Below are 22,067 nucleotides of genomic sequence, written 5' to 3' on the forward strand. Positions count from 1 at the left end.
TGTAATAAATCCCCGAAACAATGTCGCATACAAATATGTGTAAGCATTCCTAAACTGAACGTTATTTTTTGGAGAATGAATATTCAACGACATATCGATCAGCAAACACGTGTGAGTGTGAATGGCAGTAGCTACTTTATAAGCCAGGGTGACCATTTAATAATATATTTTTGTGTTTATTTTGAGGTCGAAATTGAGTTGAAGGTATAATTACGGTATATTGGTATATAATGGCGTATTTTTATCAATTTCATCAATATATTTAATTTCCATATCCTTGTCACTCATTCACTATCAAAAAATTTCTCCTTGGCGCGCACACCAATCGATAGTATCGATGGCTTAGTTCAGACCATCGATGGTCACACTACTATAAACAAAATGAATTTGGAATTGTTGGGTACGAAGCCTGTATTTAATATAGGTAACTTAATAAACCAACCATCTTGTATCCATTAGAGTCATTTGGACAAAACTATCCGGAGGAGTTTGATGGTTCCCTAGACTGCATTTCCCTGGCAGTCACATGCGCTTTCAACAAATACGGAACGCTCCTGGCCGTGGGATGCAACGATGGCCGAATAGTTATATGGGACTTTCTGACGCGGGGCATCGCCAAAATCATTTCCGCCCACGTGCATCCCGTGTGCAGTCTGAGCTGGACCAGGAATGGGCACAAGGTGAGTGGACTTACCGGCACTCGTTTTGAACCTTATGTTTCTCTAATATTTCTTCTTTCCCCCCTCCACTTTCAGTTGCTATCGGCCTCCACAGATAATAATGTGTGCATCTGGGACGTTCTGACGGGCGAACTGGAGCACAAGTACCGTTTTCCCTCCCCCGTCCTGAAGGTGCAGTTTGATCCCCGGAACGACAATCGACTGCTGGTGTGTCCCATGCGATATGCCGCCGTTCTCGTTGAAATCGGAGGATCACACCGCCGCCTGCCCCTGGACTCTGATGTTGGTTTGCAAATTTCCCAAAAAAAAGACGGACAGAAAATGAGAATGACCAACCTTTCTTTGGCAGGGTGATCTGAATATTGTGGCGTCGTTCGATCGTCGTGGAAAGCACATATACACGGGAAATGCCAAGGGAAAAATACTCGTCTTGGACGTGGAGACGTTTGAAGTGGTGGCCAGCTTTCGCATTATTGTGGGCACCTCGAGTGCGACAGCCGTCAAGAGCATTGAATTTGCCCGTCGGGGCGAGTAAGTGACTAAAACCAGACAATATAGTACCTAGATTTGTACCGCTTAAATCTATTTTAGCGCATTCCTCATCAACACGTCGGATCGAGTGATACGCGTGTACGACTCTAAGGAAATCATTGCACTGGGCAGGGACGGCGAACCAGAGCCAATACAAAAGCTGCAGGATCTGGTCAACAAGTGAGTTCTTGCCTCGACTGTGAATGTTTCAGTCTACAATCTACAGCGTTATCTATGCAGAACTACCTGGAAGAAGTGCTGCTTCTCTGGCGACGGGGAATATATATGCGCGGGCAGTGCACGCCAGCATGCGCTGTACATATGGGAGAAGTCGATTGGCAATCTCGTGAAGATCCTCCATGGAACAAAGGGTGAACTGCTGCTCGACGTGGTGTGGCATCCGGTGCGACCCATCATAGCCAGCATCAGCTCGGGACTCGTTTCGATCTGGGCACAAAACCAGGTTGAAAACTGGTCGGCGTTTGCCCCCGACTTTAAAGAATTGGATGAGAATGTGGAGTACGAGGAGAGAGAATCCGAGTTTGACATTGCCGATGAAGACAAGTCGGTGGACCTTAATGCAGACGCCCAGCAGGATGAAGAGATTGAAGTAGATGTGCAAAAGGTGGAACCAGTGGCAGCATTCTGTTCCTCCGATGAGGAGGGGGAGGACGAAAATGCCCTGCAATTTTTGCCCATGGCACCAGAGGTGGAGGATCCCGAGGATGGCTGGGCAGCACAGGACGGTCTCGAGGCAAGTACCGTGTTACTCAGCAACGACCCACATGACTACGATGACGACATAATGGCCTCCAAGCGTCGCCGCGTGCAGCACTATGATGTCAGCCTGCCCGATGCCCCCACCGACGGTAAGCACCTTCCCAACCGAATGCCAACGTCAATCCACTATCCAATCGTATCCAATCGCTTTCAGAAACTCATCCTCTCATCTCGAGCAAAGCCAGCAAAGACAAACAGCAACCCGTGGGGGGGAAAAAAGCCACCGGCCGCACCAAAAAATAGTCTGCCCGAAGGCTGCGATTGCCTTAACGTAGTATTTCTGTTTCTGTTTCTATACGATGTCAATAAAGTCTCGCTTAAGTCTAAACCGCCTTCGGGTTGCGCACTTGGCCGGCAAAGAGCATTAGATTGGTGGCTTTCTCCACGATCATGTATTGGAATGGCTTGTTCAGCTGGAACTTTGGCGGCGTCGCCTTGTTGGCGAGCACAGCGGCAGTCACGGCCCCGGCGGTTGTGCCCTGCTCGTCCACAATGATTTTGGTGGAGTGAATGCAGATTTTAGCAAATAGTCCAGACGACATCCGGCTAAGGTTCGCGCTATTCTCATCGAAAAGATCGCGTATGCCCATCTGTGAAAGGAACATCACAGAATTGACTGTAGGTAGACTGTGGAATGGAATGTCTGAGAATGTCCTACCTGCCCCAGGACTCCCTTTAGGGTAAAGTCCGTCGTGGTTGTGAACTTAGGCATTAGCACCTCCACCTGGTTGTCCTCCGAGGATGTCCGCTTAAAGTCGGCCAGACGCTGCAAGATGGGGGACAGACCCAAAGCCTTCAGGTTGTTGGCCACGTCGTTTAGCTTGAAGCCGCGCTTCGGCAGTATAACTATCATTGAGAGCCTGTCCTGTGCGCCATACGGCAGTTCCAATACGTAGCCGTCTAGGCCCTGGATATTTGTGGCATATGAGAAGTTCGCCTCCTGCACCATCATGGGTATGTTGGTGATTACCTCGTCGTTTTCGTTGTAGAACGGCTCCATACGAGTCGCTGACTGATTGAAGGGGAACTGCAATTGGAGGAAGCATTATACCTAACTATATTGAAAACAGCGCTGCACAGAAAACCCACCTTCCACTGGCCCTTAAAGAACAGCGAAGAGAGCAGGAACATCTTGGCTCCGTAGATATCCTGGGGCAGCACCGTGTACGGAATGAGACCGCGCGTTGTGCGGTTCGAGGCCTCGTTGATCTGGTGCACAGTATTGGGACTATAAAAGTCCACCTCCACCGGCTGAACGTTGTAGTTCTTCACCACATCCCGGTAGGCGCTCTTCACGGGCAAAGCCTTGTCGGTGTAAACGGCCTGGAGCGAGGCCACTTCTATGGTGGCCGTTTTGGTGCTGCCATAGAAAAGCCAGACAAACTAGTAAGCCAAGGGTAAAAGGAATGCAATCAGTGGCAGTTACATACTTCAGGTACGTGCTCCACACTTGATAGACGGCGCGTAGCTTCTCATCCTCAACATTGATGCGCAGGGCTCGACGCAGCTGTTCGTAGGTGGCCCCGCTGGCGCCCTCGTACAGCAGGACGAGCAACGACCACACGGAAAAGGGTGATATCATAAAGTCCCTGTTGGATTTATGCACCTCTACAGATATGCGCTGCAGCAGATCAAGCCCAAACTCCTGTGCTCCCAGGGAAATATTGCGAAGCAAATCCGTATCAAAGTTGGTCTGCAGCGACTGGATATGGGTGGTTTGCTGCTCAAAAGCTGTCGGTGCGGTCAACGCCTCCAGGGGAGTCCCAACAGACAGTTGGGGATATTGCTGCTGCGCACCTGCCAGGCATATGCCAACAAACACCACAAGTAAGTGGAACCATCCTAATAAACGACCTGAAATGTGAAAAATGTTTGGAATCGGTCTTAAGCTTTGCCATTAAATGAAACAGTGATTTGTGGGGTAAATTCTGACTCTACATAATCCCCTATATCTAGGATATACATACATATGTACGAAGAACTTTACTAAAAAAATCAGCTGAATAGATAGTAGAATTTATTGGTACATAAAAGTCTGTCCACATTCCATGAACACTTTCAGTCCGGATTTCTACAATGATTCATCTCTCACTCTATTCTACATCTTAATTACGAAAATGCACTTTCCCCCGCCGTCAGACTTGTCTTAGTTCAAAGAACTGCCAGGCTAAATATATATAGCGATAGATACAGGTATAGGTATATGTAGGTATGTATCTTAGAAGATATCAGATCAATCAGAAAGGCCCAGATTCCGCAATGCGTCAAGCCTTTATATGTATGTATATAAAAATGTGAGTAAATATGTACTTCCGGATATTGGAACATATTTTCTTAATTGTGAATTTCATTTCAAAACTTCCATACTACGATAATACAATGTGTGTGTTATTCTGCTGATAAAGATGATCTGAGGGCGACCTTCCTTCCACAGACATATATGTATGTATGTACGAGTAAGTACGGGGATGATGCTACATATGTACATACAGATGTGTGTGCTTAAGCTAATGCAAAGATTTGATGACTGGGTGCACGAGTGTCCACAAAATGGGAATATCCCCCATTGTCGATTGATTGTTACCTGTTAATGCAAGCATTTTGCAAGTTCGTTTTGAGTTTCGGCTATCAAAACAGTGGAACGGAACTGATGTTATGTATAATAATTGTTCATTCGTACATACACATGTGCGTAGTATGTTTCAATTATTTAATTTTTATTTACTGATGTATTTCGGGGTTTTTTCTGTGGGATTGGCACTGACGTAGCGACGTTTATACGAGTACGAGTATATATGTACATATGTATATGGCACTTTTGCTGTTTGGATATTAATCCAAAACCGGAATGCAATGAGTCTTACACGCACACACGTACACACACAGCGATGTACATACGTAGGTGATCTTCTCGAATATTTATATATATATATTTATATATATTCGAAACGGGGTTTATATAATGCGAGTCAATGCTATATAATTATTTTCCTTTCTGGACCACGGGAGGAACCAATGGGTGGGTAAGTAGGCACTAGGCCTCAAGATGTCAATGAATCTCCGCCAAACGGCTGAGCGGATTAAACAATTAAACTGTACCTAACACACGGACCACGGCAGAATAACTGAGGCATCATTCCACGCCACTGATATGACGGTCGTCGGCACTGAGCTCTGAGCTCTGTGAGAGCCAAGAGCTGGGAGCAACAATCGAGAGCTGCTCGGATTTGTATGACGCGACTGGCTCCAGTCGCTCTGTTTACGCCTGGCCTGGTGCTCGCACGTTCACCTGATGTTCGTGAGCGTTCATGAAGGAGAGCCTTATATGTTCTGGTTCAGGATCGATGGCAGTGACAGAGACAGAGTCGATCTTGAACTGGGAGACTGGCAGAGAGTGACAGTAAGCACTCTGGGAGGTTCCCACGCAAATCAAGTTCATTCTAAAACATGCAGATTATAAGAGCTTTGATTTTTGGCCCAGAAGTTCACTTTTTCATATTGCTGGTATATGTAGGAACTACTTGTACATATATCAGAAAGGGTACCGTACCCCACAGAAGCTAGACTTTCTTTTCTGTGGCTGTGACGCTCCGCTCGCTCTGTCCGACTTGATCATGTTTTTATAACTTGCGTTCTCCTCACTCGTTTGGAGAAACCCAATCGATCTGAAGTGGAAACTTGCTGACGTTTGGGTCGCTTCCAATCTGGATAATCTATTCAGAATTATATTTCTGGTCCATATGCTTACCAATGCTTTTTATACAAAATTCAAATGAAATACATATACGAGTATCTGTGTTCTGTGGTCATGATAGGGAAGCACTCTGATTAATTTGGATACGAGGACTGGGATAGCGGGATTAATCCAAGCAAGTAACTTTATTAAAATAGTTAAATTTGAAATATGTGTCTATGGTAATGAATGCGTAATTGCATTGCTTATACCCTTGCAGTGATTTTAATTAGATATCGGTTTATGTATATATTTATGTGGAATATCCATTTAATAATTGGCTTTTCGACCGCAAGGGCGTACAATTCTCTGCCCCGTTTAGTATATTTAATTTTATTTTTTATTCTGTTTATTGGATTTGAATATTTCTCATACACGTTTATAGGAGTTACCATATAATCTACTAAACATTTCAAAACTTTTGCGAGATGGAATTTTCAATAAATGTGACCCTCAAGTATTTATAAGATTTCATAACTCTCGTTTGAATATTATTTATAGGGGGATAGTTTTCGATACATATATATTTATGGACATACATATATAGTTGGGTTGGTAGGTTGCGCATTCTAAAACTCTCTTTTACTTTTCTCTGTGCATTATCAATGGGGAGGAGTTCTAATTTGATTCAACGAACAAACATTCCAAACATCGGTTAAAACATTAATTTTATATAATTATTTTGCAATGTTCACACAATAAAACATTCAGATTGTAGAAGCTTCCACTTTTCAAATAAACCATCAGCTAATTTAACATTTTTCTAATTTAAAAAAATTAAATAACAAATCAAATGTAACGCAAAACCGGACAAAATAACCGTGTTACATGCCACACATGGCCGTGCATTCACATTCGTACAAATGTGCAACAAAAATGATTATGGGTAACAGAATTTGCACAATTTTCAAAATATATTAACAGTGGCATTTGGCTTGTTTTTGTATTCGTTGCAAGAGGAATATTCTGAACTTTGCTGATAGCTTTACCCATTTGAAAAAGCTGCCATTTTATGGGGCGGATGCTTTATTTATTATTCAACTGTAAGTTAGTTCTTGTTTTTGGATAATGTGTGTCTTTTCTGGCACAAGCATTGCCACTTGTTTAATTAATTTGTAGCTATATTGTATAGGTAGATTAATTTCCGAAACAAATAAAGCATTTAGTAAATGTGTATGTGAATTTATCAGATCAGATAGTGTGGGTTTGATTAATTTATCGCAAATCGGGATCCTCGTCCGCAGCCTTCTTGATTCGAAGTAAAATAGTGGTGTACCACTGATCCAATCGCGAGATGCTGTCGTAGTCCTTAACGGCCTCTGTGAAGCCCTCAATGTTCTGTTCCTCGAGATGTTCGCACAAAATCTATGGATAAAAATAGCCAATCCCATATTAGAAACGCGCAGGTTCTCCACATTTCATCTCTTACCTTAATGAGCTTGAACTCTCGCGAGTCCTGGAATGCTGGATATTGTTCCGCATATTTCTGGATTGCATGCTGGGCATTCAGCAGATCGACACTCAAATGACAGAGAGCCGCGCGAAAGAAGTACTCCTTGGCGCTGTACTTGAGCAGCGAGCTTTCCAGCGACGAGGCTGCCACCTGCTCGTATATTGATATTGCTTTCTCGTAGTCCTCCAACTGGGCTGCGTACTGGGCCACCTTCAGCATGCACTTGTTGGCCGAGCTCACAGACTCCTCGCCCTTAAAGTAGTCTGCAGCCTGCTCATAGTGTTGAATTGATTGAGCCTGTGTGGGAATAGAAGTGTCCTGTTAACGATCAATGCTCAATCGCCGCTGCAGGCCACCTACCAGAGTATTGGAATCAGCCTCGTACATTTCAGCGATGCTTTGGTGGTGCTTGGCGGCCATCGTGAATCGACCCATGTCAGTGTAAATGTCTATGGACTTCATCAGACAGGCGACTGCGTTCTCAACATCAACCTTTTTGTAGCAGTTGGAGGCATCCACATAGCAGGTGCCTGCATCATGGCGACTCCCGGCGCGTGCGTGCAAAGTGGCCGCCTCGCAGAAGCATTCGCCTGCTTTTGTCCAGTTCTTTGACATTTTGAACATGTTGCCAGCACGCTGATAGCACTCGATGGCATCTTCAACCTTGTTTGAGCCGCCTCTGCAAAAAAGACACACAAGTTTATGATACATACACACATGCATTAATATCCAATCGGACTTACATATAGGAGAAAAAATAACAAACGAACAATTGTGCAAGATCGTAAGCGACCTCTTTTCCAATAGACTATGAATCACCATTTCAAATTTCGTTGTGTTAACAAATTAATAACTTAAGTGGTGCAACATGCTTGCTATTATATTATATTGTATTGTACGGTATTGGAATCTGGTGAGACTGGAGGCAGAACAAAAGCAGAGAAGCTTACTGGACTTTCATATTGAATTAATGGCATGTACATTAATACATACATACATACATTCATATGTGCGTAAGTTTAAGATGTGGGTTTGCATTATTTAACCGTTGGAATAGAGCAAGGAGACACAGCACCACATTCGGGCATACGCATATAGTCATATTTCACAATTTACTTACCCGAAAAGAGAGCCTAGAAAGCCTTTTTGTTGTGTCAACTTCTTCTCGGCGTCAGCCATCAGCTGCAGTGCCTTCTGTTCGTTGTCACCCATTATGAGGAATTATTTTCGCTTTTTATACAATTGCATTTAAATGCAACAACTAAATGGGGCTCGTCCGGACCCTAGCGCTCAGTGACGTATTGGAAAAACTTAAAAAAGTTTTTATCTCCTTTTAATAAAATCAATACGAGCAGCAGTGTGACCGCGGACTTGTCCGACCTTCAGAAATATACCGAAACATACCGTCTCATTTAGGAAATATACCGTAAAAATACTGACGAAGTCAAGTTCTGTTATGCATATTCCTCGTTTTTGATATTCCGTCGAATATTACCAGCTAAATAGAATATTTAGCAGTGCCCACATAATTTTAGAACAAAGATGAATAAATTTTCTACACAATTGGTTAGTTTTTAGTCCTTGCTTTTATTGTATTTTGGCTAAAACAAGGTTTGAACAAAATAGTTCAACAAAAAATCAGTCGCAATGTTGCTGGTATTTAAAGACATGATGCGTGTATAGGCCTTTGTGCACCCTATTTTGTTAATTTTCTATGTAGATCAAACGCAATTTATTAAGACCTTTTCTCAAATTGACATGTTTTTGACTTATTCATGTGTATTTGTATATATTTATCTCGATCCTGATACCTACTGAGCCTTGGAAGACAAACGTATTCACAATTCTATAACATCCATTTCCCCCAGGGTATGTGTGCATGGAATTAGCAACATGTTTGCGTATGGAATGAGACTCATTGTTGCAAAAGCCAAACTGCGGCGAATCGGGTATTGCCTATATTTCAAGCTATAGATGCCCACTTAGCTTTATCCCATAGATAAATGCATTTTCTACAAGATTGCTTCTTTTAATTATATTAATGTATTTTATTTTGACTAAAATACGGTTTTCAAGGAAATGTTGCCGCAATGTTGTATGGAATGGGACTCATTGTTGCTAAAGCGAACTGCGGCGAACTTCGGCGAATTGCGGCGAATTCAAATTCGATTCAAAAAAACGACCAATTCCTCATATTCTTTGTTCCGTTGAATAATACTATCTATATGGAACATTTAGCCATGCCCACTCAATTTTATACGATTGATGAATCAATTCTATACATGATTGGTCTATTCGAAATTCTTGCATATATTGGATTTCTATATAACATTGAAATCTAAATTAATTATTGAAAAAAATACCATTTTGCACTAAAAAACACCACATGGGAGCGCGGCGAAAACCAGTTTCTACAGTATGACCCTCAGAACAGCACCGAAATATACGGTCTCATTTGAAAAATATACCGAGTGGTGCCCGCCAAATCGAACTTTTTTGAATGTGAGCGAGAAGGATTTAAATGTTGTCAACCGGGCCATTACCGATTCAACAAATACGACGATTCCCTCAATTTTGATCTTCCGTCGAATAATACCAGCTATATAGAACATTTAGCCATGCCATCATAATTTTATACGATTGATGAATCAATTTTCTACTTAACTGAAGTGTTCTTAATAGTTTCTTTTATTTCATTTTGCGTAAAAAGAGGTTTTAGCAAAATAGGTCAATCAAAACAAACGAAAAAGGAAATTCGTTCATATTGCTCAATTTTGATATTCCATTGAATAATGCTGACTAACTAAATCTCTCAGCAATGCCCACATAGTTTTATCAGATTGGTGAATGAATTTTCTACAAGATTTGATTGTTTTTAATCCTTGCTTTTATTGCATTTGGCTAAAGCAAGGCTTAAACAAAATAGTTTAAAAAAAACAGTCGCAATGTTGCTGGTATTGTTTTCCGAACTGTTTTTAAACCGTAGTTAATAAAGAAAATTTCTCCAATTGATATTTTTTAGACATATTCATGCATATGATTATTATCTTGTACATATTTATATATATCCTTATACCTATTCTTGGTCTCTGTAGAAAGACGATGAGCTGCAAAATATCGTTGAAATCGGTTTAAACAGGGACTAAATTGTTTTTGCATTAATTGGAGCCTGGGGTGACCAACATAAAAAAAATCATAACGAATAAAAGTCAGAAATAATGATTATTATTCAATCAAAATCAATAATAATAATTATACTATACAAAAATAATAATTATACAATAAAAATCAAAAATAATAATTATTCAATAGAAATCAAGAATAATAATTATAATAAGAATTATACAATAAAAATCAAAAATAATATTTATTAAATAAAAGTCTGTTTTTAAACAGATTTCGAATGAAACTGATCTTAGCAAATAAGCAAAAACCACGAATTATTTATACAGTTTAAGATTAATGTTTGAAACGTTTGTTGCTTGTATGTATTTTATTTTTGAAATTACCATTTATGAACTGTTCTTAGCAAATAAATAGCTTCATGAATTTATATTTTGCGACTTATGTATGAAACATTTCATAGTTTTTGAGTTTTGAAAAATTTTTATTTAATTTCGATGAAAAATAGCCTTTGAAGGACTTTTTGAATAATAACAATATGAGCCCGATAATATCGATAGAATCGATTTTTTAAATAATTCCATTCAAAACTTTCAATAGGCGCCACTAGCGATGGTTTTATTAGCAGCAAATATACGATCTCAACCCTAGAAATATACCATCTCCTTTAAAAAATATACCGATGAAAAATCGGACTAAGCCATCGATGCTATCGACTGGATTCAAGTGGTGTGCGCCAAAAAAATAAATTGTTTGAAAATGTATGAAATATACCATAATATTATATAACGATACACCGTAATGAAAGTGTATAATATACCGTAAATGCTCACCCTGGCTGACAAATTATCCGACCATCGATTGTTTCGCTTCACCATCAATTATATTGATCGGGAAAATTTAATATTGATGTTATATTTTATACAATGTTGTTTTCAACAAAACAGATGGGCAACCTGACGTATACTGCGGGAAAAAACACTGTATTTAAAGTCTTTTTTTATATTCAATCTTTCTCTATGCCTCAAAAAAAAAAAAATGACCACGATACTTACACCTGAACTGCGATAAATTGTTTCAAGTTTCCTAATTCGTGGATAAGCCGAAACAATGTAAATGTGGCCGACTGGTACTCAGAAAACAGAAATATAATACATACGACATTCCCAGAATCAATTTGAGACGTAAAATCTTCCAATTTGAATAATTTGAGAAGCATTGTATTTATTACTACAGTGGTTCAAATTTTATTAGCTTAGGTAAAAATACAAAAGAAATGTTTACTCCCAAACCGCAGGGTTCTAATAGTTAAAATCCATGTTTTGTTTGTTGTTTTTACTACACAAATGTTCGAATTGTTAAAATGATGCGTGGGCGATCGAGGATTACTTGTAATTTCTAAAAGTATGCATTTATTTTTATTTATTAATAATTTCTTTCGATATTCGTGTACGAAAATATTTGAACAGATATATTTATATTTCAGCGTGGGCCAGCATTTCCAATGAATAATCGTTAAACAGGGAACTAAAGTGGAATGCAAAAACAAACAAAAAAAAAACGTTAAACAGTAAATACAAATTTGGACAGAAACTACGATTGTGGGAAAGCATTGGCGTGGGTACAGAAGAATGGGGAATTGGTGATATTTTAAGTCGACCCCGAGGGTTAGGTTGGGTTGGCTAAGGCGTTCGTGATTTAGCTTAAACTAACATTTTGCCTTAGAATGATAGTCCGCTGGTAGGTTGTGGAGATGGTGAACATCATCCAACAATTAAACAAACATCTTCTCCAGCATTTTCCTAAGTTTTTCTTGGGCATAGCGTATCTTTTGATATAAATCTTTGGACACACCGTTCTCCACGATGGTCGAGAAGCGATATGTGCGGAAGTTCTTCTCGTGATCCATGTATGTAATGGCACTCATACGCGGACAAAGAATGAGCTTCATGTGATCCGAGAAATTAAGCTGAAATCAGGAATAGTTTTGGTTAATTTCTATAAGTCGGGGGAGCATTTACTAAATTTGCGTAGCTACCTGCACGGAACCGTTGGTAAGATGCATGACCACAGCACACGTTGTGCGGAACCAGGAGTGCAAATGGGGCATACGCGATATCTGATCACTCTCAATGTTCACATTATTGGCTCCAGCCTTCACGAGATGCTCGATCATGTAACGCTTGAAGTAGGAAAGCAGCTTCATCTTTTTATCAAGCGTCTTGCAGTAATCGGTCGTAGTCATGTAGCTCTCCTTTCCGTCCTTGTCTATGAAGTGGACGTTGATCTGGTTCGGAAGCAGAATCAATTTGGTTGTGTCGTTGAACATAACGCCAATGCCCTCATCACAGAGCTGATAACCGAAGCCGTATTTGTCACTGTAGTCGACCCACTTGGATATCCAGAAGAGCGGCTGTGCTGCAGGATCGGTATTCTCATCTCCGAGATTGCCTTGCAGTATGCGCGGCTGTAAGCACGAGATGATTAATAATTATTTAACAGATACAATCACTGCAATGATTACAAACCTTGTTGTTGATCAGATTGGTGAGCTGCTGGTGCAAGCTCTCAATGTCGCTGCGGTAGTCTTCGTTGTGGCGGCACACCTGGGCCGAGGCAGTGATGGCGTCGTGCAAGTTAGCCTTGAGGAATGTTGACTCCAGACGAGTATCATCCCTAATGCCGTTCATCTCCATCAGCGGCTTGCGATGAATGGAGTCTTCAATGGTGTCGTTGATGCCAATTCGCGGAGCCATAGTTAGGCAAGAGCTTGGCAAGAACGTTGGCACCTTCGAGCCCTTCAGGAAGTCGTAGTTCAGCAACTGGCCAATTGCTGGGCGGCTCTCAGGGTTCGGCTGGAGCATGGAGATCACCATATCCGCAGCAGGTTTTCTCAAGTAGCTTGGCACTCTGTACTCGCACTTCTTGATCTTTGAATAAGTGTCCTTCAGCGTTTTGGTCTCAAACGGGGGTTGGCCTACCAACAGAGTGTACATGACGCAGCCAATGGACCATATGTCCACTTCGAACGAATGCCCCTTTTTGGTGAGAATTTCTGGGGCAATGTAGTTTGGGGTGCCGCACAGAGTCTTCTTGCGTTCGCCCTCATATTCGATGCGAGTGGCTAGGCCAAAGTCGCCAATCTTCACGTGCAGCATATCGTTCAAGAACAGGTTTCCTAGCTTCAAGTCGCGATGGATAATGCGGTTGTCGTGCAGATACTTGACGCCTTGGATGATCTGGTAAATGTAGTAGCGGCACTCGAACTCCGTGATGCTTTTCCGGCGCTTGTGCAGCTCCATCATCGACTGAGTGGCAAAAAGGCGGGATCCATTAGCTCGGAAGAACGCATGCTATGCTGAATTTCCGGCGTACTTACCCGCTTCTTGCAAAGCTCCAGGACAATGTAAATGTTCTGGACATCCTCGAAATAGCTATGGAACTTCACTATGTTGGGATGATTGAGACTACGATGAATGGTAATCTCCTGAGCGGTCTTCTCCTTCTGGTTGTGCTTGATCATCAGCTTCTTTGATACGATTTTGCCGGCAAAAACATCGTCGGTCTCCACATCGATGATTTCGTAGCACTTGGCAAAGCCGCCCTGCACAAGCAATTGCAAAACATCTCATTATAGCCACAATTTTTTGCTAAATAATTGTAAATTGAATGCGACGCGCCAAAAAAAAAAAAAAGGAATGTACGTATGCATGCATGTATGTGGCTGGGCCGTCACTTCTTTGACAACTCTACCAGGCACACACACGCACGCGATCACACATAAAACAGTGGAAGGGTGCCAAAGGAAACTGAGGCGAAAATAGATGTAAATCGCATGCTTGTATATGTTGGTTTGCATGCCCTTACATACATATGTATGTGTATGCCCAGCGCTGCGAGGCTGCGCAGAGTTGTTAAAATGTGCATGAGGATTCCCTAGAACACAATGATCCACTTCTGGGGCAAGTCTTACCTTTCCAAAGAAGCGCATACGCTTGTACGTCCTGCGTTGATTGGAGTCGAAGAGACGATCCGGTATATCTGTGCTTTTATCCTCCGGTTTTGCGGCCATTTTGCTCTGATGTCCCTTTGCCTTGGCGTTCACTCGAAACACAAAAAACTTCCTCGCCTTCGCGTTGATGCAAAATCCGCTCTGTACACACCACGTCCAGTTAAATGCGTTCCCAAAGAAACAATTTAACAATGACAATGCAAATGCCAAGACACAAATTATCGCTCGCAGACTATGCCTATGCCCACCGACACCACTCACAATTCACAGTTCACGAAAAATAGCCACAAAGCGGAGAACGCGCCGAAACCGTTCGATTTAAATGCCAATGAAAATTAGTGATGTGCGCTGCACATATATCGATCTATAATAAATTTTAGTAGATGAATTTTTATATATTTGTGAGACTGATATGTCAACGCAACTACTTTTCTCAAATCAGAGCACTCTATTTTATGCTGTTGTTTCATTGAGTTAACGTTGTTTGACTTATCTTATTCAGATGAGCCTACTACTTTTGATGCTACTTTCATTATTGTTTGGGTAGCTGTGTCAAACAATATTTTTGTGCGATAAAAGCCTGAAGCCTCCCATGGAGTTTCAGCTGTCCGTAGTAGCTCATCTACTCGCCAACAGATGGCGGCAGAGTTCATAGATAGCCTTACAAGAAATTATTCACGCATACATATATGTTATGTTATATACACGCTTTCGCATATATTTACATGCATATATCCACTGATAATGCGAACATTTTAGTTACCATATTCAGAGATACTAAATCAGTCAGTGATCAGGCACGCTTAGACCGTAATCACCCGACGGTCGTGCTCCGAGATCTTGGGAGTTCCAATATTTAATTTTCTAATTAGATGAAATCTAGCAAAAATGAATTAGGTAACAAGGCAACACCACTGTCACTGTATTCACTTAATATGCATATTTATTAAATATTCCCCAAAAGTTGTGTTCTTCCTACATTGATTTATTAACGATTACGATTTGCCCAGGATTGGTGTCGACTTTCGTTGATTTTGACTATAGTGCAGATATCTTGAAAAGTTTCGTTTTTCTTGGGGGTTGGGGGTTTTCTCGGTTATTTCCATCGCTTCTTTTTAGTGGGTTTTTCTTTTTGCGAGCGGCCCCCAATTTGGCTTTTTCTGCTGTTCTTTCTTGTATTCTTGTATTCAATGACTCCTTAAAAGTAGAAAATTTTCGGTTTTAGTTTTTAGTAGTCGTTAATACATAAATTATTACATTAAATATTATATCAATAGTGTAGTTTCATAGTTGGTTTGCTTTGCCAGTGTACGCAGTCTCTCCAAATGCCTTGTGTGTTTGTGTGTCTCTGCGAGTGAGTGTCGTTTTGAGTGCGTGTATGGGGCGTATACAGGGATACAGGATATGGGATGCAGGCTGGGTACGGGGTCTTAGTTCCGCTGATCTTAAATTGGTGAACTCCTCTCCTGTCTCCTCCTCCTCCTCATTGATATCCAGCAGTTGAACTAGAAATAGGCGAATTGATACAGCATCTCTCAGCTGGATACCGAGCTGGAGACCTGATTCCGCTGCATGCGCATCCACTCTACGAACTCATCCAACATGACCGGCCCTGCAAACCACAAAAACAATCAATTAGTTATCGCAAAAAAGAAACGCCAAAACGTGGCGTGGTTACTCACATGCGCCGTCAATATCGTAGTTAGACAAGTCCATGCAGATTGTGCGCGAAAACTCTAGTATGTTACACCACTGATCCTTGTTGATCACCTTGTACTTTGACTGCTCTAGAAACTGTGCGAACTGCGGATAGAGTGGCCAATGCTTGCCCAGCAGCAACGCCAACATGGCCTTGGCCGTATTGATGTCCATACTCCTTTGGTCCGAGTCCTAGATATGGAAAAAAACATATATACATTTGCTTAGATCTTTCGTGCGAATAGTGAGATAAGTATACCTTGGCGAAATCATAGGCATATCTGTAAATGCTCTTGAAGGAGTTGGCATCGTTGAGTATGCTACGCAGATAGTCCAGTTTCACAACCATTTTCATTGTTGAGTCACACTCGAGCTCTGTGAGGCCCTTCAACCATTCCTTCTGGCTGAAGAAGCCCATCTGGGTGGCGCCCATTTTGTAGGCGAGGACCAGCATCACAATGTTTTCCGGCGCCACTCCTATATCTTCGCAGAACTTTTCCATTCCGTCAGGACCTATGAAGGAGGGGCAGCCAATGTATAGCTTCTACGTATAGATGATCCGAAAACGTGCATGGTAGAAGCGCCACTTACCCAGTGTCTCTGGCTCATCGGGAGTTGTGTATTCCTGGAACCATGTCAGACATCGTTTATGACTGAAGCTGTCTTCAGCTCTGATATGGCGCCTGTGGAAAATAAGTAAAATATCGTCCATAAAATATTTACTTGCTGATTCTATAGACTGATTTCCATCCACATACTCTGCCATCGATACTCTCGATTCATATACCAATGAGAATTAATTGATCTGTTTTTCTTCTTGCACCATGCACTACATATACACTAAAGTTTCAATCGAATCTGTCCCTAGTTCTCTTTGTGGACTCTTTTTTGTTTATTTTATTCGATTTTCTTCTTCGCTCGGGTTTTGTTTTAAGTGTTGCGTCCGGTCCCTAAAAATAGCGATAGTAAACGTAGCGCAGAGACGAGGCCAATGCCAAGAGCAGACAAACAGCTGAAAGACTAGAAAGGAAGGCCTGGCGAATCTTCATATAATTACTCGTGTCGTTACAGATTTTTGCAATAAGTTACCTTAAAAGCAAAAAGTTTTTCCCCAAAATGATATTTTGTACTGCTCTTCCATGACAACAATATCAGAGACAGCTTTGCATTCGATTAGGCATAGGCATACCAAAAAATATACAGTATATATATGTACATATTTATGTAGACTTGTACATATGCATATATACTGCTACATGTGTGTACATATAGAAGTATTCAACAATTTTAGATATGCTAGCTCTTATCGGATCGGTGATCCATCTGTGTATATACTTGGAGGTTTTCCTAGGCTAGATCCCATCGACCATTGATAGTAGGTCCATGGAAATGGCTTCAAATGATACGAGACTTGGGAGGTACAAGCGAAAAGCTCAAAAGTGTTTCCCCGAGCATACAAAAAAAAAAATTCATGGCGTGTGCATGATGAGGCAGATTCCTGCTCGACTCGAGACGAACAAGCAAAATGTGCAAAAGAGAAACAAAACCACAGCGAGCGGGATCGTTGTGTGCAGCGGCAAGGGCCGCCGCTCTGCATTTACACCCGATACTCAGACAATATATGTATACTTCTCACATACCTAGCAGCCCTCCGACTGGGGGGTGCACACTGCACTTCTCTATGGTTCTGCGTTTTCGATTCACGTACTATGTGGAAAGAGGCGGGTCTCACAGTGTTTTCTCTAGCTCTTATAGTCTCTGAGACCTAGGCGCTCATCAAGACGGACGGACAGACGGACGCACGAAGAATCATAGATCAGATCGGATCATTATTATAGTCAGAAGGAACAAATGAAACTGTAGTGGCTACGCAACGCCTTCCACGCGCTTACTCATTCTCTCTCTCTCTCTCTTCCTCGTGCAGTGTGTGCGATATCGCGGAATAGAGCGAGATAAAATGGCTGGTGTTGGTGTCAGAATAGGAAAAAAAGAGACAGGCGTAAAAAATTTAATATGTGTACATGTATAACAAATCTCAAGATGTTCGATTTTTTCGGTTTTTTTTTTTTTCCATAAATCAACTTGTTTCTTTTTTTTTAGCCATGTTTTCCTATACTATTTTCTCCCATGGAGGAGATGATTTTTGAGAAGAGTTTATCCCCAATATCTCTCTTAAAAGCCTACTAAGTTGTTTGTTAAGCAAATATAAAGTGGTTTATGGGAAAAAGTGAGGTGATAAGGCTCATACTTATTGTAATTCAATTTTCCAAAAACCAATTGAGATAATTTATTGTGTAAATACTCGATAGAAACCTACACATATCCTATTTTTAATTCTCCAACAAAATGCTATCGAATCGGGGGAAAAAATCGTGGGGAAAATGTTTGTTTTCATTGCCCATATGTATACATCTGTAAACCGACTGAGTATCGGGTATAAATGTAGAGCCACGGCCCTTGTCGCGGCTAACAACGTTGCCGCTCGGTTTTTGGTGCATCCTATATACATATGTATGTACCCACAATCCAATTGAGCGTCTGCGCAGGACAAAAGCGAGAGTGAAGTCAAATGGTGGGGAGTGGGAGTGAGAGTGCGTTTTGTGGGGACACCAGCTAGAATGATTTCCTCATTTCTGAGGCCTCAGATGTGCGCAGGACGCGAAGCAAGAAACACGTCGTAGTTCCCCATCGAGCTCTCTAGTGGAGACGGCAGAGCAAAATTCTTCAAGGAATCAATTAAATATATTGTGCAAACAATTCGCTAAAAGATGCTGAAGCTGAAGCCAAGGAACTACTGCATTCCCAATTGCCTGAATGGAGCATTAGCCTACTCGGCGCTCCTTGTTTTTTTGGGTAAGTAACAGAAGAAGGCTTAGAGTGGGGGCCACGAGTTTCGTTATGCGTGGTTAGAGCACACCGAAAATCAATACTATCGAGGACGGGTCTGACACACTGAAAAAGCAACTTGTCTTGTCTGTTGTCCTGTTCATTGCAGTTACCGCCGTTCAGGGCCTGCAGCTGAGCGCCTTCACGACAAAAACTCCGAGGGTCAGCAAATACACAACCAAATCGCCATCGGTAAGTCTGCCGTCAGTCGGTCAGTTGGTCAGTCCCAAAAATCCAATCGTTCACCCTCGTGGAACCCCTTTGCAGGCATCATCGATGAACCATGATGCCACTGCTTCGCTGTACCGCTTCAATGCCACCAACGGAATCACCTGCATCCTAATGCAGGTCGACGGTCTCATTGGCATCAAGTATCGCAACAAGCTGAACGAGGATGTGGAGGCCGACCTGTACATGCCGGACAGCCCCCAGCTGAGTGGGGAGTGCGACGAGTCCAACATGGAGATACTCACAATGGAGTTTAAGGGTTTCAGGCTGTCCATGACATTCAAAAAGGTATGTACTATACGCCACCAGTGCGTGGGTGCCCCTTTTGGGGTGGCTGGGTGCTCAGTAACCAAATAAGGTCAAAGGTGGCAGCTCCTACACACTTACACTGGAATGTTTCCCCTCCCCCCCACTGTAGTCTTCTGGCGGCGAGGGCTGGTACATCAACCTCTTCGAGCTGACATACTCGTCGTCCAACCCACTGTTCGAGCACCCCGATCGTCCCGGACTGAACGTAAAGCTCACCTCGCCCGTGCACACGCCCATGTACTTCGCAACGCCGGTGGGCAAAGCGTATGTCTGCGACAAAGAGCAGAAAGTCATTATGTACGCCCCAAACGACTCTGGCGACCAGTCCGGACATATTGCTCGTCTGTACTTGCGCGATCTGCACATGCAGAGCTTCATGTTCAAGGAGACTGGCAAGTGGGGACCGTCGTTCCACTGCAGTGCCACTGGGTCCTACCGCGACGAGACAGCGCCTCTGGCAGTGGGCACTGCACTGGCCATAGCCGTTCTATTGACCATATCTGGATACGGAGGCTGGCGGTAAGACTCGTTCTGTTCTGTTCTGTGCTGTTCTGTTCTGTTGTTCTGCTGGTGTGTTCTGGTGAGTGGGTGCGACTAATGTTTCTGTTCTGTTTTTCTTTTCGTGCAGTTACTTTAAAATCAAGAAGGTCCAGTACGGTTCAATGGAGTGAGCGAGCCGAATGTGAGGTGGCGCTTTTTGTTCAAATATTCTCGACCATATCGTTGTCTACACATATCCCCCATGTTTGTTGGATCTCTTGTAATCCGTAGTCCTATTTTTAAACTAAGAGTTGGCGCAGCGCAGAAGCTGATGTTACCATTTATGAGATACACATATAATATATGAGAATTGCAAATGTCTTCCATATTGTTAATGTATAAAATAATACGCACCTTATACATATACATATACATAAACATAAACATATAATATTAATTATTAAATGTTAACATAAATCCTTACTAACCCAAGATATATCAGGTATTATTTACTTGCCAGGCGAACAACAAATAACAAAACTTCAACAAAAGACCAATGTTATGGCGCGTCATGTACTTTAGATCGAATCAAATCGAATCGTTCAAATTCTAAATTTCTACTCAAATTTCAGCAATCTATTGTTATTTGAAATCTCCTCCTGCACCTTTCTCTCTCCTTTGATTAAATCTCAGATTCATCGCAAAAACAAGTCTTTCTTTCTCACATGCTTACAAATTATTGCTAACTTCTGTCTGGGACAACATGTTTATGTTTATATCGAATATCAAATGCGGTTCGGCTTAATGTTTCCACCGCCTAAGCAAACAATTATTTGCCAACTGATTGCTCAGGCATTTTTCTTGCTTAAGAATCCAAATACCTGGCGGAAGATTAGCCGAATAGATCTGGAAAGTCTGAAGCATGGATTTGGGAGACTATAAACACTATACTGTGTTTGGTTTGGGGCTCTGCTCTGATCATAACCATCAAATAGATTCCAAGGATTACATTAGTTGTGGGCAGAAATACACACTAAATGATCTGATTCATCTCCGGGAGTGTCGTTCCCGGAATAGTACGCCTAACCTTTGGTTGGGCTGCCGAATGCATCGTATTACAGAACAGAATAATGTTTGCCTTCCTACATGCCAAGCGATGTAATCTGATTGATCTGTTCGATTGCCGACAAGAAAGTATGCTGGCAGACCAATATCCTCCGACTCATTTCCAGTTGCCAAATGGAATAAGTAGTACTTGGAGTAAGTATGAACGTGGCCTAAAGCAACTGGCTACTGCCAGCTTTCGATCGATTTGTTTCCACAAATTAATACAAAGGGACGACAGACGGAGGAAACGCTATGAAAAGGAATAATGGTGATGGCCTAGGTGCTCCCAACAGCGAGTGTGGAAAGACAAAGTGTGTGGATTCTTGCTGTGTGAGGACTCTCAAGTCTCGAGCCCCCCTCCGCCCCCGGGTGTATTTTTCAGGCGCACTCACCTGCCGTGCTGTGTCGGTATGCTGGTATAGCTCGTTCGGGCTCTTTTTGATTGACTATCCATGGTTTCGCCTATTTCTGGAGCTCGACGCTTACCCCGTGGCATGACTTGTTGTGATGTGATTGGCAGACGTCGCCTTATGCGCCTGTCACCAGACTTAATTAATAATAGTTGCTTGGAAGAATGTGTTCTGTTGGTTTGGGGAAATAGATTAACTTATTGTCCATCCAATTATGCAGTGCACTTACCACAGTAGTTTAGAGAGCACACATTACACAGCTTGAAATGCTAGTCTGTGAAAGGAGGGAGAGACAATGGTTAAAAGAAATCAAACTGCGGCATTAATATCCTCGTATAAGGATTCCACCGAATGAAGAACAAATGTGTGTTTTGTGTTTAGTTAATTGTGTTACGGGTGTCGGCGTTAACGTTGCAAATTGTCACAAAGGCAGAGGTCGGGTCGGTGCAGGCCTCCCCCAACTCTGGGGTCGCGGTGGACGCAATGATTTTTCCACTGTCGCTGCCAAGAAATTCACGGAATGCACACAGGAGCACTTCTGCTGTATGTGTGTGTTCATACGATGTGCAGACATATACACGCAACACGGGGCTGCGTTGCATGGATATTTCTGTGGGACTTCCGCGTCCGCGTAGTT

General features: G+C 42.1%; 6 protein-coding genes across 9 annotated transcripts; 2 read left to right on the forward strand and 4 right to left on the reverse strand.

Moving 5' to 3' along the window:
* The first annotated feature begins 326 nt into the window (after positions 1-326).
* Positions 327-2,319, forward strand: LOC6595981 (retinoblastoma-binding protein 5 homolog). Its single transcript, XM_002021011.2, has 7 exons — positions 327-400; positions 460-680; positions 756-962; positions 1,030-1,211; positions 1,272-1,391; positions 1,452-2,080; positions 2,146-2,319. The coding sequence occupies exons 1-7, from the start codon at positions 382-384 to the stop codon at positions 2,232-2,234; spliced, it is 1,467 nt and encodes a 488-aa protein (XP_002021047.1). The 5' UTR covers positions 327-381; the 3' UTR covers positions 2,235-2,319.
* On the reverse strand, positions 2,253-5,099 carry LOC6595980 (serine protease inhibitor 77Ba). Its single transcript, XM_026989656.1, has 5 exons — positions 4,576-5,099; positions 3,422-3,845; positions 3,081-3,351; positions 2,650-3,018; positions 2,253-2,581 (listed from the first exon to the last, which is right to left on the reverse strand). Exons 1-5 carry the CDS (start codon positions 4,589-4,591, stop codon positions 2,315-2,317), a joined length of 1,347 nt encoding a protein of 448 aa, XP_026845457.1. The 5' UTR covers positions 4,592-5,099; the 3' UTR covers positions 2,253-2,314.
* An 859-nt stretch (positions 5,100-5,958) lies between these two features.
* On the reverse strand, positions 5,959-8,505 carry LOC6595979 (alpha-soluble NSF attachment protein). Its single transcript, XM_002021009.2, has 4 exons — positions 8,298-8,505; positions 7,538-7,856; positions 7,154-7,474; positions 5,959-7,089 (listed from the first exon to the last, which is right to left on the reverse strand). Exons 1-4 carry the CDS (start codon positions 8,387-8,389, stop codon positions 6,940-6,942), a joined length of 882 nt encoding a protein of 293 aa, XP_002021045.1. The 5' UTR covers positions 8,390-8,505; the 3' UTR covers positions 5,959-6,939.
* A 3,190-nt stretch (positions 8,506-11,695) lies between these two features.
* LOC6595978 (serine/threonine-protein kinase polo) lies at positions 11,696-14,585 on the reverse strand. Of its 2 annotated transcripts, XR_003408871.1 has the most exons (6): positions 14,274-14,585; positions 13,680-13,904; positions 12,829-13,608; positions 12,339-12,767; positions 12,014-12,269; positions 11,696-11,827 (listed from the first exon to the last, which is right to left on the reverse strand). XR_003408871.1 is itself a non-coding variant. In XM_002021008.2 (5 exons), exons 1-5 carry the CDS (start codon positions 14,370-14,372, stop codon positions 12,075-12,077), a joined length of 1,728 nt encoding a protein of 575 aa, XP_002021044.1. In that variant the 5' UTR covers positions 14,373-14,585; the 3' UTR covers positions 11,696-12,074. The 2 variants fall into 2 exon arrangements, 1 of the variants encoding a protein (XP_002021044.1); XM_002021008.2 differs by having other exon boundaries at positions 11,696-12,269.
* Positions 14,586-15,229: 644 nt separating this feature from the next.
* Positions 15,230-21,704, reverse strand: LOC6595976 (DCN1-like protein 4). Of its 3 annotated transcripts, XR_003408889.1 has the most exons (7): positions 21,660-21,704; positions 21,413-21,601; positions 16,602-16,693; positions 16,270-16,523; positions 15,995-16,202; positions 15,570-15,924; positions 15,230-15,509 (listed from the first exon to the last, which is right to left on the reverse strand). XR_003408889.1 is itself a non-coding variant. In XM_002021006.2 (6 exons), the coding sequence occupies exons 2-6, from the start codon at positions 21,514-21,516 to the stop codon at positions 15,848-15,850; spliced, it is 735 nt and encodes a 244-aa protein (XP_002021042.1). In that variant the 5' UTR covers positions 21,517-21,601; positions 21,660-21,704; the 3' UTR covers positions 15,479-15,847. The 3 variants fall into 3 exon arrangements, 2 of the variants coding, with proteins under 2 accessions (XP_002021042.1, XP_026845543.1); XM_002021006.2 differs by having other exon boundaries at positions 15,479-15,924; XM_026989742.1 differs by lacking the exons at positions 21,413-21,601; positions 21,660-21,704 and adding an exon at positions 16,769-16,849 and having other exon boundaries at positions 15,479-15,924.
* Positions 18,663-20,352, forward strand: LOC6595977 (lysosome-associated membrane glycoprotein 5). The gene is made up of 5 exons (XM_026989741.1): positions 18,663-18,863; positions 19,006-19,088; positions 19,164-19,412; positions 19,543-19,952; positions 20,062-20,352. Exons 1-5 carry the CDS (start codon positions 18,779-18,781, stop codon positions 20,102-20,104), a joined length of 870 nt encoding a protein of 289 aa, XP_026845542.1. The 5' UTR covers positions 18,663-18,778; the 3' UTR covers positions 20,105-20,352.
* Positions 21,705-22,067: the final 363 nt, after the last annotated feature.

The sequence above is a fragment of the Drosophila persimilis genome, unplaced genomic scaffold (assembly GCF_003286085.1).
Source record: "Drosophila persimilis strain 14011-0111.01,24,50 unplaced genomic scaffold, DperRS2 tig00000431-arrow-pilon, whole genome shotgun sequence".
NCBI lineage: Eukaryota > Metazoa > Arthropoda > Insecta > Diptera > Drosophilidae > Drosophila > Drosophila persimilis.

What these genes read in the sequence shown, in the direction of transcription:
- LOC6595981 (XM_002021011.2), top strand. An exon ending in GAATTTGCCCGTCGGGGCGA is followed by an intron (nt 1,212 to 1,271) that starts GTAAGTGACTAA and finishes AATCTATTTTAG; the next exon opens with CGCATTCCTCATCAACACGT. An exon ending in CTGCAGGATCTGGTCAACAA is followed by an intron (nt 1,392 to 1,451) that starts GTGAGTTCTTGC and finishes TTATCTATGCAG; the next exon opens with AACTACCTGGAAGAAGTGCT.
- LOC6595980 (XM_026989656.1), bottom strand. An exon ending in GTGTGGAGCACGTACCTGAA is followed by an intron (nt 3,352 to 3,421) that starts GTATGTAACTGC and finishes TTTCTATGGCAG; the next exon opens with CACCAAAACGGCCACCATAG. An exon ending in TCTTTAAGGGCCAGTGGAAG is followed by an intron (nt 3,019 to 3,080) that starts GTGGGTTTTCTG and finishes CTCCAATTGCAG; the next exon opens with TTCCCCTTCAATCAGTCAGC.
- LOC6595979 (XM_002021009.2), bottom strand. Translation starts at nt 8,389, where the DNA reads ATGGGTGACAACGAACAGAAGGCACTGCAGCTGATGGCTGACGCCGAG. An exon ending in AGGCTGATTCCAATACTCTG is followed by an intron (nt 7,475 to 7,537) that starts GTAGGTGGCCTG and finishes ATTCCCACACAG; the next exon opens with GCTCAATCAATTCAACACTA. An exon ending in GAGAGTTCAAGCTCATTAAG is followed by an intron (nt 7,090 to 7,153) that starts GTAAGAGATGAA and finishes TTTTATCCATAG; the next exon opens with ATTTTGTGCGAACATCTCGA.
- LOC6595978 (XM_002021008.2), bottom strand. Translation starts at nt 14,372, where the DNA reads ATGGCCGCAAAACCGGAGGATAAAAGCACAGATATACCGGATCGTCTC. An exon ending in GTATGCGCTTCTTTGGAAAG is followed by an intron (nt 13,905 to 14,273) that starts GTAAGACTTGCC and finishes TTGCTTGTGCAG; the next exon opens with GGCGGCTTTGCCAAGTGCTA. An exon ending in CCAATCTGATCAACAACAAG is followed by an intron (nt 12,768 to 12,828) that starts GTTTGTAATCAT and finishes TCGTGCTTACAG; the next exon opens with CCGCGCATACTGCAAGGCAA.
- LOC6595977 (XM_026989741.1), top strand. Translation starts at nt 18,779, where the DNA reads ATGCTGAAGCTGAAGCCAAGGAACTACTGCATTCCCAATTGCCTGAAT. An exon ending in GGCGCTCCTTGTTTTTTTGG is followed by an intron (nt 18,864 to 19,005) that starts GTAAGTAACAGA and finishes TGTTCATTGCAG; the next exon opens with TTACCGCCGTTCAGGGCCTG. An exon ending in TGTCCATGACATTCAAAAAG is followed by an intron (nt 19,413 to 19,542) that starts GTATGTACTATA and finishes CCCCCACTGTAG; the next exon opens with TCTTCTGGCGGCGAGGGCTG.
- LOC6595976 (XM_002021006.2), bottom strand. Translation starts at nt 21,516, where the DNA reads ATGCCACGGGGTAAGCGTCGAGCTCCAGAAATAGGCGAAACCATGGAT. An exon ending in ATACCGACACAGCACGGCAG is followed by an intron (nt 16,694 to 21,412) that starts GTGAGTGCGCCT and finishes TATTTTCCACAG; the next exon opens with GCGCCATATCAGAGCTGAAG. An exon ending in CTACGATATTGACGGCGCAT is followed by an intron (nt 15,925 to 15,994) that starts GTGAGTAACCAC and finishes TGTGGTTTGCAG; the next exon opens with GGCCGGTCATGTTGGATGAG.